This window comes from Tachypleus tridentatus, chromosome 2 (assembly GCF_004210375.1).
Source record: "Tachypleus tridentatus isolate NWPU-2018 chromosome 2, ASM421037v1, whole genome shotgun sequence".
Lineage (NCBI taxonomy): Eukaryota > Metazoa > Arthropoda > Merostomata > Xiphosura > Limulidae > Tachypleus > Tachypleus tridentatus.
The window spans coordinates 151,622,087-151,638,275 of NC_134826.1; the positions used below are offsets into that span (position 1 = coordinate 151,622,087).

Sequence of the window (16,189 nt, forward strand, 5' to 3'; positions counted from 1 at the left end):
CTAGCTGCCTTCCCTGATCTTAGTCTTACACGCAGATAGTTCTTAAATTAGGGAACTTAATCATAAAGCCATACCTTCTGGTCGTTCTTTTCTAGCAGGCAGATAGTTCTCGACTTAGTTTCGCGGGTTCGCGCGAAAATTCAAATACAAACAAACCAATTCGTTGGTAAAAGAGTAAGTCATGAACATAATCATTAAAGCCATACCCTCTAGTCGAAATTCAAAACAAACAAACAATTTTCTAAAGGCTATGGTTACTTATTTTCAGTCAAAACAATTATGATATGACTTCGCCCATGTTATTTATTGGTCACTTAGTGTAATCATTATTGCACTTAGTACAACTTGAATTATGAGGTATAAAGATTAGATTTTGATTTAAAGTTTCAGATTATCAGAAGTTTTTTCAGATTTAGGCATACAAAAATTTAAAGTGTAACTGAGAAATTGGAAATCAGAATAAAATGGTAGAAAGTGCGACTGAAAAAAGTAGTATATTTTGTCAGTTTTTATAGGTGTGGTGAGTTCTCTGACAGTTGGTGAATTAGTACGAAATGCCAGTACAGAGAACAAACAGAAGTATTATATTCTCATTCTTGATAAACATATGTTTATAAACACATGTCACAGTAAATACGTTTTTTATTCTCAATACATAAAAACTACATCTTCAGGACTTATAACGAAACTATAAATTCAAGAAAAGTTGCATTGTAATTAAAAAGTAACATTTCACACAGAGCTTTACCTGACACATCGTGTAAACTTTCACATATTCACACTCAAAAGAATTTCAAACTTATTTTGAGTGTTTCTGTGTCACACAATAAGTAAAACCAGTACAAAATATACTTGCATTCATCGAGAACGATCAACCTAGCTAGTCCATATTCTGATTGACTTTTCGCTGTGGCTCTAATTTCATTAACATTCAACAAAACGTTATCATCAGGTTTTATATAATTTCCTTTTCGTTCTTGAGAATCTATAAAAAAGTAATTAATTGAAAATTATTAGTTAAGTATAAATCTACTTTATTCACGCCAACATTGTAGTATGTAGTTTTATTTAATACAAACACACTCTTATAACAAAGCACCACTTGTTATTTTACTAATTATTAAAACTGCAGTGCCACCTTTCACAAAAAAAAGGGTATTTCTGCCAATCCACACTTTCAAACCTAAAATATTAAACAATGTAAATATTAAGTTTTAATGTATATGTTAAGAAATAAAGGTACACTTGGAACGTCGAATTGTCTTTGTAAATTCTTAAGAAATAAACTTCGGAATTCTTGTTATCGAGCTATCAGTAGCTGCCAAAATTGGTAACCAGTGTGATAAGTTGTGTATGATTATTAATTATTCAGTTTTTCTTCACTTGTCACTGAGTTAAGCTGCTGCAGGGTAATTCAACTCCTCACCAGTAACCTGGTGAAGTCAAATTCATTATGTGTTTCACAATTTGTAGTGAGGGGATACAACGATGCCACAGACACCAGAAAAAACGATGATGTCATAGTTCCACAAAGTGTCACCAGAAGGTGTGTTGCAAGGTTTTATTAAAGCAGTAAAGTTCTGTAGGCAGAAGGTGCAACTAAACTTCTTGAAGGAGAATCTATTGCTATAGGCAGATATTTCCTTAGGATTGCAAACAGATTTTGAATTATGTTTATCTCTTTATTGGATATGTTTTATAAAGGCAGATGATCTTACTAGGTATACATAGTCTGCCTTACGGAAAGCAGATGCTATTATTATGATTCTATATATGCACTGTGTTACTGAGGGTCGTTTTGAAACAACTATTACAGCATATATCAAGTTTATCATGAATATCATTCATTATTTAAATGAGGTACGTACATAACCAACAATTTACTTTGCATACTTTTAACTTCCTGAAAAGGATAGTTATTTAATTCTCTATATAATATAACATATTCCTTTACTTTATAAGTATATATTCACATATAATAAATGTTGCACTTGTTATAATGTTTGGCATGAAACACATTCTTATTTTATCCTCTATTCAAGATATGCTTAAAGGGTGCACAGTTAGTGAGAAGAAGTTTTGAACCCGCGACTCGTGGATTGCAAGTCGAGCGTACTAACCATGTAACCATTCCAGGCCATAAATAAAGAAGGCTACGATATAAGACAAACGTGGCAGATGATCTAGACTTTTTTTTTTTAACTGTGTGTTACGTTACACAAGACATGTTTTTTGGCCTTTAGAAAATCATCTGACAAATTACAATGAAAATGTTTTGTTTTGGAATATCTGGCATCATACATTAAAACACTTTTAAATTACTTACTGAAGTCGAGATCTATCTTTTGTGTCTTCTGTTACAAACAAATAACAAAATACTTGCACATGTGAATCTAAGAAAAACTTTAATAAAGTAAAAACAATTACCAAACTTCCAGAGAGCTAATCTGTTGTCAACAGCGACCACTATAAAATTAAAAAAGCCAGCCTCGTTTTCATTCACGGTTGAACGTTGATCGTAAGTTTCAGAATGATCCGTGTTACGTCTATTATTCATTAACTGAGGCATCATCCAATATAAGCCCGTTTTAACACCTGAGAAGCGAAACAATGTAGTTTAAATTATGAATAGTCGAAACAAGAAGAAATTATTCTAAAGTAAAATATGGTTAATAGATCTCTATAATCATGCACCAGTAAACTAATAATCCAATATTCTACGCACACGAATTTGCACTTGAATAATGTACAATACGGATACTTAAAAAAGTGTTGTTTGTAATAAAATAAACACACTTACTTTACAAAACATTGCATGGAAAAAATAATAAGAAATTGTATGCTTATAACTGCAATTTCCATTATAATGTTGTGGCGAATAATCTTATGTCGACATCTCTTTGAAGAAAAGGTATTTATACAGATCATTACACGAAACAGGATTAAGAGATTTGCCTAAAAACAATACCATCACTGAAATATGTGTGAAAAATAAAGATAATACGTGATATTTTATACCCAAAATTTTCTAAGGATTCGTAATGGTTCCAATGATAATTTATTTGATTAACAATTTCCTCTCACTGAATTCAACTTTATGGTACAGTATAATTATTTGTTCAGAGTCCATATGGTATCTTTAAAAGTGTTTTTATATATAAATATGTAATGGATTAAAATGCAAGTTGTTTTAGTAAAACACGAAACACACAACATACACTTCGACAGTGAAAGTAGCCTTCTTTTGGTTTGTTTTCGTCAAAGTTACCAATATCCATTGGAACGGCACATACATACATATTTCGGACCAAAACTGTTTTTGTTGTACGCCACCCATCCAAATTAGATTTAGCGAAAACCGTTGTCGGCCATGAATATAGTTGACTTAGTGGAGCTGAATTACCATTTTATACGGTTCTTTTTTTGAAAACAACAAAACAAACTAAATAAAGAATGTGGTGTTAAGACATACACCAGGCCTAATATTAAAGTGTTATGTTAAAAATACAGTAGGCCTAGTATTAATGTCTTATGTTAAAAATACAGTAGGCCTAGTATTAATGTCTTATGTTTAAACTACAATAGGCCTAGTATTAATGTCTTATGTTTACAGTAGGCCTAGTATTAATGTCTTATGTTTAAAATAGGCCTAGTATTAATGTCTTATGTTAAAAATACAGTAGGCCTAGTATTAATGTCTTATGTTTAAAATACAATAGGCCTAGTATTAATGTCTTATGTTAAAAATACAGTAGGCTTAATGTTAACGTCTTTTGATCAGTAAATGAATCTAACAATGCTTCGATAGCTTAGAAAAGAGGTACACGCTGTAACAACTAATGTAAAAAAACATTTCAACGACATTATATCTGCTATAGTCATCAAACATAACACAATTTCTTGATAGCAGTTTGCTGAACGACATATGATACACACAAATGTTAATATACCACAAAATAACCCACTATAATTCAAACGTAATCTACCATCCCTCGTGTTGAAGTGTAGACCAAATGGTGACACAGTGTGACTCTCTTAGCGTTCTGGGCTATACACCTGTACAGACATCTATTCGATGTCATTACCAGAAATAATAAAATCAAGTGCCACGTTTTTAGCAGTTTGTGTTTATTACAGAGACGACAGTGAAATGTCATACAAGTACTTGGTACTTTGTTAATCAACGAACACCACAGTACTCACAACTGCATCTATGGAACATGTTTGGTAGTGCTATGTCTTGAACCTCGGGTTTCTAGTTAGGTAAACTAGGCCTAAGTATAAGAAGAATTTCGGTCCTATTGAAATTAAAGTTGCCTTCTTGAGTATTGAAACTGATATAATTAAAGTACAGATATTCCTAATGTCAGCTTTCAAATGTACTAAACGTTTTAAACCTAATGCACAGCATTCGAGCGTTAAGATTTAGCCAAATGTCATATACTATACTTCGGTAAGGCGAAATACCACACATAAAGACACAAATATTTGAATAATCTGATTAATTGCAGTCCTGTTTTTATAGCGGACTATCCGCCACAATATTCTAAAAAAGTGCCTCTTAGAATTACACTTTTAGGTGCAAAATGACACCCACCTGGAAAGTTAACTGTGTTCAATATATTTGAAAATGTTATTTGGAGAATGTAATCTCGACTCACCACGACATTCACTTGTTCCTTTGTCATATTTCGCCAACAATATTTTTTTCCTATAAAGGATAAAAATAATTCTATTTTAATACACCATGAGAAACAATATTCAAAAATTTTATCAGTTCTATAAATCTGAGAAACATTAAGCTTGAGACAATATAGTTTAATTATTTATTGTATAAAACTATTATACTATTTGTAATGTCTGCTGTTACCTGCATTTATTGAAAATTTACTTTGCGTATAGTGTTGTAAAATTAATACATGAAGCTGCCTATAAGATTTAACCTAACATCTATTACTGACATGTTTTAAACTGAAGTACAGTCTTAGGCCCAGATTTAGTTCAGTGATGAGTCTGGAGGCTCATACTGCTTGAGCCTGGGTTTCAATACTCCTGATTTGTACAGCACAGATAATCTGTTGTGTAGCTTTGTGCTCAACAATACATCATGGTTCAGAATTTTTATTTTTACTTCCGTACTCATTACTGTACATACGGAATAAAATAAACAATAGCTAATTTAATCAGCAAAATTAGAAATATAGAAATAGGGAAGTAATGAATCAAAAAGTAAATTCGTCATTCTGACCCTTTTCAGATAGGAGCAAGTTGGCCCTGTGGTAGAGCTCTGGCATGTCGAGTTCAACTCTGAACAATACTACAAATATACCCTGTATTTTAAGTTGCGAGTGTTTTATAAAAGTTACAATCAAACCCTTATCTTTGATATTCAAGATTTTAAATTCGAGGCGACGGTATATAGTTCTAGGAGTTTTGCCATAAACATAAAATACAAACCCCTTTCCAAGCATTTTGCAAACAGAAGAAAATAAATATTGAACGAAAGAAGTAAAAAAAAACTTTTTGAAGTAGAGTCTGCAGACTTATAGTGCTAAAACCCCGTTTCGATACTCGAGGTGAGAAAAGCCCAGATAGCCCTTTGTGTAGCCTTGCACTAAACTTGAAAGAAAAAACAAGAAAACCCTGAAGTAGCTACTTCTAGCTACAATTGGAGAAGCTTCAATGGTATGGCCAAAATTTGACGCCAATATACTATTCTCAGCATATTACTGTTATGTATACTTAATACACGAAAATACTAACTAATTATACAGCAGTAATAAGGCTATAGAATAAAATACAGTTCCAAACATACTTTTCTTCCAGCATGGCCCATTTCAACGTAATGGCAAATCTTGGAGAACATTCTCTGTTTGATGAAGAATTACACTGAGAACATCCATGAATGTATTCACACACTCTCAACTGTTCTTTATCAAATAAACAAGTCTTTTCTACTTCTGTAAGTAAAAACAATTATGATATTAAGTTATTTTGTGTTGAAAATATATTTATTTTTGCGAGATTATGGAATATGTTACTATGTCCTTTATACAGTACATTGTCTGCTGAACACGTCAAAACAAGATTCTACAAAGATTATGAAATAATATTATTAATATGGTCAGGAACTTCATTTAAAGTTACATATTCATAAGTTATGATATCAAAATATATTTAATAATCACTTGTGTCAGTGAGAGTTTTCCTGTATCAAACATCACTGGCTGTGTATAAATGGTCGAAAGCTAATTATTCTTACAAATATTTTACCATGGTAGTAAACATCTTTATAGATGGTTACAAAACATGTACTGAGTGCTTTATTACAAAATAGTTTTAACAAGTAGCTAGTTTACAGTAAAACTACGTGCCCAAGTAAAGGTGAAATAATAACGGAGTTGTTATATTTAATGCATTCATGATCCAAACACCTCTCGCTATTTTCAACTCTGACAACCATTATTCTTTCTTTCAACACGAGAAAAACATTATAAACTATTACTTCCTTTCATATATAAATGTGATAAATATGAACTACATGTGCGAATCTGGTGAAATGTACAAAAAGTTTGTTTTGTTTTTTGAATTTCGCACTAAGCTACTCGAGGGCTATCTGCGCTAGCCATCCCTAACTTTGCAGTGTAAGACTAGAGGGAAGGCAGCTAGTCATCACCACCCACCGCCAACTCTTAGGCTACTCTTTTACCTACGAAATGTGGGATTGACCATAACATTATAATGCCCCCACAGCTGAAAGGGCGAGCATGATTGGCGTGACGGGAATGTGAACCCGCGACTCTCAGATTACTAGTCGCACGCCACCTGGCCATGCCAGGCCATTACTAAAAGTAACGATACATGATGCAAAAACCAGTAAACAAGATTTCATTGACATTGGATGTTTCAGTATTGAATGTTAATTGGATTTGAAAAAAAACGATGATTTACCTCCATTGCTGCTCTAGAAACTGATTATTCAGTCACTGAGTATTCCCAACATAATGATTATGGCCACGAATCGTTTTCAACACCATAATTTCCATTCTAATAAATTTCAGCAAAAGAGAACAAGTTCATTCTCAGACTTACAATTTATTAAATAATTGATAGAAAGCTGAGTTTAACGACAATGTTTAAACATGCCAAAGACACAAAAATTCATTGAAATAATTTTGGGAAACTTAGCATGCATGACGGCCTCGTAATATTGTTACAATTCGTTTTATTGGCTATTCTTCTCATTAAAACTGTCTTTGAAATTGGAGTAGGTCTGAAAGCTTATGAAACTTTGGTTTGTGTCAACTTTAAATTATTGTCCCATATGTAATGAACTATTACCAGGAAATATAAATATATCTTTATTAGGTTGGAAAGTCCTTTCACGTAACCTTTAAAACATGTATGGTTTCGTATTATCTGGTGATGTTATCCTGGAAGATGTTGGTGCCCCATTTATGTCGCAAATGGTTTTCCTTCATTTCCTTGTAAAACAATAATCTAAGCTCTCCTTTTTTAGATGTCGTATCCTTCGACTTTGTATCATTGGCTGCCTTGGAATGTTTCTCTAACAATACGCTCCCTAGTGAGAATGTGGGGAAATATGACGTCATTATTATATAAGTACGTTAACGAATTTCGTAAAATGCTGTCTTGAAATTAAAATAATATTTTGTATTTCTATCACGGAATATGAACTGGATTGTCACCTTCTTGTTTGGACCCCAGTAGCACAGTAGCATGTCTGCGGACTCACACTGCTAAAAATCGGGTTTCGATATTCAGGGTAGGAAAGAGCACAGATAGCCCATTGTGTAGCTTTGCGCTTCACTTTAAACAAACGAACCTTCTTGTTTGCTCTGGAAATTAATAAAGTTGCTTTTATTTCTTGTTCACAGGTAGTTTTGTTTTTACAACTCTTTCCATAAGAAGTTGAATGTTCGATAATTTTGAAAAGGTACAGTAGCATTTTGAATTCCTTCTGGAGATCATACGTGGTTCTTCTGGAGATATAACTCGGAATGACGTATGCAAAGTTACAAGTGTTGATAATAGTGTACAAAGTCAAAGGTAACGTTCAGTATTTTATAATGTGATCTTTACTACATAGCCAACGGCTTCACTTAGACATTACCAAAGGTCTGGTTCTAAATAAAACTATTAATGCAATCTGGAAAATAGTAAAATACACATTATCACAGAGCTGACTGAGTACATGTGAACTGGTAACAAATATGTAACTAAACCAGCGAATTAAAATGGTCACTTAGCAATGTAAAACTGTTGGTCAAATCACTACTACCTCCTGTTAGTTCATCTTCGTGTGACTGCTAATCAAACGAGTTCTAAATAAGCATGGTAACTTTGAGTATATTAATCAACACATACAATTAGTTTTGATTATAGGGTTTGGATTATACTGTTTGGTATGCCTTACTCAGAAGGCTCGCCTTAAATTAGTTACAATGCGATAATAACGTAATATATCACCGATGTAGTAATATAATATCCTAACACTACGAAGTTAAAGTAATCTTACACTTGTGAATCCTGGGTCGTTAATCCAAGTTTCAAATATCCCTTCCTAATATCTTTCAAAAAATGTTTACTTGTATGACATTTGATATATTTCAGAATACAATCTTTACTAAAATATCTTACCTCCAGAGCATGTCAAATATGAATCACAGTCTTCCTGTGAGAAAAAAAATATATATATTTGAATATGTGACAACTAAATTTCAAGATACATACAGTGACATCTACCGGAAAAATAGTGTTGCATGCATCAGTGATGTCGAGAAAACCCACTTGTAGAGAAATATATGTGCAAAAACGGCTCGTTTGGGTTGAGAAAATATTTTAATTAGAAGAGCGAACAAGTTCCATTCCTTCATCACTCAGAACAAACACAACATGTCAGTTTATTATTCTTTCTCTCCTTATTAACGGAAAAAGAATTACACAAATACACTTGGGATACCGAAGAAGGTAGAATCGTTGTTCGTTCTTCTATGTAAAATATTTTCTCAACCCAAACGAGCCGTTTTTGCACATATAGTGTTTCCTGCAAGTTGTTTCGTTTGTAAACACAGAAAACGGTAATAAAACATTGTTACAATAAACATCGTGAAAACTGTTTTGTCAGGCCTGAATATTTAGAATATTCTTATTCAGTTAACTAAACAAGTAAAAAATGTAAATATTTATTTGTAGATATACAAATAACAACTAAGTGATTTATATCAAATTATATTCAAGAGTTACACTGTCTAGAAAGTTACATTTCCTATTTTAGAAGAAAACATCAAAGTTTGTCTAATTGTCAATAATTCTGAATTATAACCATATTTGAAGTTCCGGTAATAAGTTGATCATTGTTCCGATCGGAAGTTTAATTTACTTTCGGTTGTTTCGAGTCCACCTGCTTAGTTTTGTTCACTTTACCTCTAGCTCCATTCCTTCATTACTCAGAAAAAACACAACACGTCAGTTTATTATTCTTTCTCTCCTTATTAACGGAAGAAGAATTACACAAATACACTTAAGATACAGATTCATTGACAACTATGTTTAAGGCCAACTTTTAACGCTCTGAATATGATATTTATTAGCTTTTCTGAGTATTATTATATCAAGAAACATACAAGAATTTCAACTTTATATTTAAACAGTAATTTTAGGTTATTTTAACTTCTACTTCCTGTCTAATGAGAACTGAATTACCAGTAATTAAAATGTCATTTCCTTGTTAATTCATTTACAACAAAGTTTCTATCACTCTATTTAAATTTCTCTCTAACAAATAAACGTTTCCGTAACTACTATCTGTCCTTTAAAGTTGATTATTGATCCAGAGACGCTTACATATTCCGAAAAACAGGCAGCCATTGCTACTACTACCAAGTCAGGGTCACATTTTTCGTATCCACCTTGTTCAGTGCAAGTTTCCTGAAAGAAAATACAAATTTTCACAAGACTGAAACAGAATACAAAATCAAATAATTATATACCAAAAAAAATGAGTTAATTTCTTATGTTTTAAAATACTTGTCACTTAAACTCAATTATATATTTTATAATAAGCTTAGAAAACTCAAAGTAATAATTTCCGTGATTTAGTAAAACAGTTTTCAGACACATCAGTATTATCTCACTGATTACACTCTCGTGAATGGTTCAGCTTGGACCTCAATTTAGGTACTTGGGCTTTGAAATCAAGAGTTCATGATTTATTCCAACATGAAACGAGGTTTGCACATTTGGACTGTGGGTGTGTTATAACAACGAGGTTAAACTAGGCTTCCATAACAAAAACACCTACAACTACAAAGTTAAACTAGTCGCCCCGAATCAATTTTTTTTTTTTTTTTCAGGCAGTTCGTGCAATGCAACAACAAACAATTTTATTGTTTAAATAAAACAAACCTGTAATAATAACATGAACACTGTGTATACATATAACACTACAATATGATTCATCTAATATTTCTTTGTCTCCTTTATTTTTTCCAGCGGTTTCATCACTGCAGACGAAACCGTTCAGGATGTAATTTCACTAAGTATTTATAATGAAAGCATTCGTATACCGTTTTCAAGTAAACATAAATAACGTAAATTAAAAACATATTTTAAGACGTATAAACATAAAATAAAACCTTTATAACAATTGAGTGCATTAAAATATATTCAGAAATAAATTAATTTTTAAGGTTGTCAATAAGTTCCTTAATCATTCTTATTATAATTAAATTTTAATTTCTGTTGTTTCTGAAGGAAAGCAGTTTATTTTTATAATAATTTAATATAGACAACGATATACACTGTAAAAAAGCAGATTATTTCTCTTACAATTTAATACAGATGTGATGTATTCTGTAAAAAATGTAGTTTAGTTTTATTGTAAATTAATAAAATGTTTGCCATTGAAACGCGAAAATTCACGAGGAAAAGTTTCTCAATTTACATTCAGAAACACATACTTGTGCGAAGAGAATTGAAACCATTCAAACAAGTTCCCTGTTTTACTGTTTTCATATATGACACGTCGACAGAAGTATTCCATGAAGTGGATAATGAAATATACGAAACATTTCTTACTCTAGTAGTTGACTTAATAGAAATAGAAACCTTGTGAGAAACAATTGATGTAGCATAGAAAGAAATATAATATAATACACCTATATGGAATCAGTACATCCTGAGTTGGAAGGAACATGATCCAATTATATGGAATTAATGAAACATGAATATAAAAGAATTATTAGATAGAAACAGCGAATCCTTATTAGCAAGAGACGTGATGCACCAAAATAAAAGCATTTGGTCCTGAATAAGAAAGGTCACTAATACGGTAGGTTCTGAATAGAAAGGAACTTAAAGCAATGGATTCTCAGTAAAAGGAAATATAATGTGAATTTATGAAAGCATCTGATCCTTAATGGGAAAAATGATAAAGCACTTATATGGACAGTATTCTTCTTGTTATATAAAATTTTAAGAGGTAAGAGTGAAACAAAAACAGAACAAAAGAAGGAAATTATGAGAGAAAAATAATATCAAAGAAAGATAAACCTCTGACATGATAGTGAATGGCTACTAGAAATAACACTGGTTAGAAGTGGTAATACATAAAAATTATCTTTTGAAACAAGGGTGAAAAATACTGAAGAAGCAAACAAAAGATACCTATACATTATGAGAAACACAGGTACCTAAAACATAGTTACAATACTAAATCTACTGGAAGCTCAGCATTACAATTATTTATGAAAAACACAGTTATTACAAGCACACTTACAGAAAGCCAATTCTATAAATATTGAAAAGCTAAAAAACAAGAACAAAAATAAAACTTTTAGAAAGATAGTTACCAAATATCAAACTACAAGAAGCTGCGAGAGACGTGACTGAAACTTTTAAAATAAAATTCCATATTCTAACTTTTCATCATAGCCCAATATGTTATCTTTACTATATGAGTGTGTAAAATTTCAGAGTTAAGTGTCACAAATACAGAAATATTTATTAACAAAACTTCACGATACACTAATACACTACAAACATCATAAATTGTAAAACACTGAAATACCTCTCATACAAATTTTGTACATGATGCTCATACTGCTATTTCAGTTAGAGTTCTTATGTTTCATTTCTGTAACATTATGTGTCAACAAACACTGAAATGACCATGAGATATTTTGAAATAATTTACGGTAATGTATGGTATATTATCTTTTACACTTATAAAAAACATCTAATTTTATTATTTGTTTTTTTTTCCATTAAAATAAATATTTAGTCTCAAAGGTAAGAGATTTAGATCAAGTACACTGAAAGTCTGGATAAAGGTCAAAGGTTACATTGTTTTGTGCCTAGCTCAAGTATATAGATACTTCATAACTCTGTACTTTTTATTTCCATATACTGATAATAGCATATTAGGATATGATGAAACACATCAGTTTTAAGTGATAGAGAATTAGTCTAATATCCAAACATCCAACATGATCGGGGTAGTCAAATTAATTGGGAATTTCAACTGCATGATTTATATTATAGAGTTTCTGTACTCATTTCAGCTCGAATTACTTTGGATAATGCACCCTATGTCTTGTCTGAAGGAATTTGTTCTGTATGATTAAAAAGTGTTAGAACAAATATATAACACCAGTATTGTTACATTGGGCTATGTCAGTATTTTATAAACTAATATTTTTATTTGTAAATAGTATATTACTGTCTCGAAGTTTTGTTAAATGATGTATCAGTATGAGTGATAGCTAATGTTGGTTTCACATATTGAAATGTGATGATACGTAAACTTTGTATGAGAATTATAAATGAAGAATTTTATAATTTTTCAAACATAGCTGTTAGAAACAGAAATTTATAGCGTGTAATGTACCAAAATAAAATTAAACTTCACATGTAATTATCTGAAATTTGATTTTAGTTGTTGGTTAATTATTAAATTAAGATGAGTATAAATTATATTTTCTGACTAGTTTTGTCTGTAATTTTGGCTGTTGCTGTTTCTTGGGAACAGTTTATTAAGTAGTGAGCATAAAAAGTTTTTAGCTCTTAGGTTTGATGAAGTCAGCGAACTACAAGATTTCAATATGCTTGTCAAGTCTGTGATTTTACTTTGTTCTTGTATTAATAAATAGCAAAAATGTTGGATTTATAAAACCTGAAGAATACTCACTTGGTTTATAATTAAAGGTGGTTTTAATATTATGATTGTCAACTCCTTTTTTTTTTGTTATTAACTATGTTCGTTTGTGTTACTGATCACCTAATGCGTTTAAACATTATAGTGTATGTAAAAAGAGGATTTTACAAAGGATAGAATTTAAATAGAATTTTTGATTTGTTAATAAATATTTCATATATACATTAGAATCACTATATAGTGGTGTTACTTTCATCTAGTATCATTACAACCCGGAAATAACGTATTTTACTCAATGGTTTATGTCTGCGTGTTTCAAAATGTCTAATTCCAGTTCTTTACTTTCAACGCTATTTTCGTTTTATACTTAAAATTTTAGAAATACTGGTTGTTGTTGTTGTTTTTTTCTACATGAAAATGTTTTCTTTCCTTTGTTTTTCCCAACAATCAAAGTTTATCAATGTTATTTGAGTTGTACATTTTAAACAGTACTAGTATGAGATAGACAATGTTTGCAGATGTTTTGATTTATACATAAACAAAACGTTTTATGCATAAGATTCCAATTAATCAAGAAATAAATTCTGGATGAAGATTTTTTTTAAATATCTCCAGAAAGATAAAAATAGTGATAGATAAACATTTTACTACATAGATCCTTTAAGGCTTAACAGAACAACTCAATTTATAAAGATGAACAAGAATTATTCAATACTATTTAGGATGAAGAAATGTTATACAAAGCATAAATACAAAATAGTTTAGCAGTAAGTGCTTTACACATAAAACGTTTGGAAATGCAAAAGTGTGTCATGCAAATTAAATACACAATCAAAACTAGTATCAACATGTTAAATGCATATTAAATTTACTCATAAAACACAATTCGCTGTATTAAGTCTTGTTCAAAACTGATAAAAACGATACATTAAGTGTGATAAAATTCTCTTCGATTCGATAATTGTAAAAGTATGTCAAGTAAATTATTTATTATACTATAATATTTACTTTATTCAAATAATGAATATATTATTTGAGTATATTCATGATGTCAAAGAAAAGCACGTAGGTTCAAGAAGAGTTGATACAAAATAATAAAAACTCTATAACCCAAGCACTTTCGAAAGGTAAATCTTTCTTGTTCAGAGGCAAGTAGAAAGGTTCACCTTTCATGAGCACTCGTGTTACAAGTTTTATCATTTTGTATTAAGGTAGTATGTGGGATAAATCTAACATATGTAACAGTCTTATAACAGGTTCTCTCTTTAAAATAATGGTTTTACTTATATAGATAATTAGATCTATTCTGATATGTTGAAACGCTTACAGACAACCTAACATGAGTTCATCATTTTATTACACTACCAGTTTATAGAAATACTATTTGCCCTAACAGAACTAGCTTTGGTAACATTATACATCTAATAAGATCATCTATCTGTAGAATCTTAGTAAGACTTTATAATAATAACACCATCCACCCATAGAAGCACTGTTAGTCTTTACAAAAACATGTAATATGTAAGTGAAAACTATAAAGTTACTGTGAGCATGAGTAAAATGAAATACTTTCTCAAGAATTCATTTACTGTTGTACACATTAAAAATCATTATTATGCTGGTAGAGGAATACCATAAGAATATATCTCATCCATAAAGCTAAAGAAATTAAATAGTAGAGGCCTATGTTAAATTATGATGAAAAAAATCTATCCTTTCTGGACAGATGTTTGTAAGAACATGCTAAGTAAATAACATAAGGTACTATTGATTAATCGATCATCCTACAAACTACTATACCATTGTCATTCGTAGTATCATCCTACAAACTATGGTACCATTATTATTAGTGGCATCATCCTACAAACTATAGCACCATTGTTATTAGTGACGTTATCCTACAATCTGTAGTACCATTGTAGTTAGTAATGTCATCCTACAAACTGTGGGACCATTGCAATTAGTAACGTCAGCCAACAAACTGTAGCGTCATTGTAATTAGTAACCTCATCCTACAAACTATGGTACCATTGTAATTAGTAACGTCATCCCACAAGTTATAGTACCATTGTAATTCGTAACATTATCCTACAAACCACAGTAGCATTGTTATTCGTAGCATCATCTTACAAACTATGGTACCATTATTATTAATGGCATCATTCTACAAACTATGCTACAATTGCTATTAGTAACATCATCCTACAAACTATGGTACCATTGTTATTAATAACGTCATCCTACAAACTATGGTACCATCGTAAATAGTAACGTAATTCTATAAACTGTGATACCATTATAACTGGTAGCGACATCCTCTTATAATAACAATATCCTGTAAGTTATTTTTAAATAACTTATTTCTCGTCATAAGTAATAAAAATAATCGTTTTACTTATTAAATAAAGATGTTAATGACATTAAATTATTAATTTTGAGACTGATTATTGATATAAAGCTGATATTTATTTATCTACATTACACAAACTGGCTGCGCGATCATAATACCAACGTATCCTCTGGTGACACTTTGTGGAACTATGACCCTAAACAGCCGCGACTTATGGTGCCTATTAGATAACAGTTATTTAATCCTCAAGCGCTCACATTCTTTTAACTGAATATCTACAATAATTGCCTATCTTATATTTGTTGTTTTTACAGCTGTGTAGCTAAGAAAATGTATTTATATAAGGAAAGCCTTTATATCCTTCCTAACACGTGTCTCTAGACAGATACAGTCTCAGTCACCAGATTCAGTCTCATAGCATTATCATAAAGCCTTGTTGATTTGGGAGAGATCCATAAATGTATTATCAGAGTGCCTTATTGGCAGGAGAAGCTCCCTAAATGTTCCAAGTATCTGCAGATAATTGTTGCTCCAGCTGATGATGTCATTGCTCTTTCTTGGAGACTTTGCCTATTACATACATTAATTCTCTCTATGATTATTGGTGTCTCAAATAAATATTTATCTTTCTTAGACGGATCATATGTAAATTGATCCAGTTA

At 31.0% G+C, this 16,189-nt stretch overlaps 1 protein-coding gene across 1 annotated transcript in view; it reads right to left on the reverse strand.

Moving 5' to 3' along the window:
- LOC143245644 (uncharacterized) overlaps window positions 1-16,189 on the reverse strand; it is a 31,711-nt gene that overhangs the window by 599 nt on the left and 14,923 nt on the right. Inside the window, exons 4-9 of the mRNA XM_076491993.1 lie at window positions 9,868-9,951; window positions 8,662-8,695; window positions 5,816-5,960; window positions 4,662-4,711; window positions 2,428-2,595; window positions 857-985 (exon numbers count right to left, since the gene is read on the reverse strand). Coding sequence (XP_076348108.1) covers window positions 857-985; window positions 2,428-2,595; window positions 4,662-4,711; window positions 5,816-5,960; window positions 8,662-8,695; window positions 9,868-9,951 — 610 coding nt within the window. The remainder of the gene's footprint in view (window positions 1-856; window positions 986-2,427; window positions 2,596-4,661; window positions 4,712-5,815; window positions 5,961-8,661; window positions 8,696-9,867; window positions 9,952-16,189) is intronic.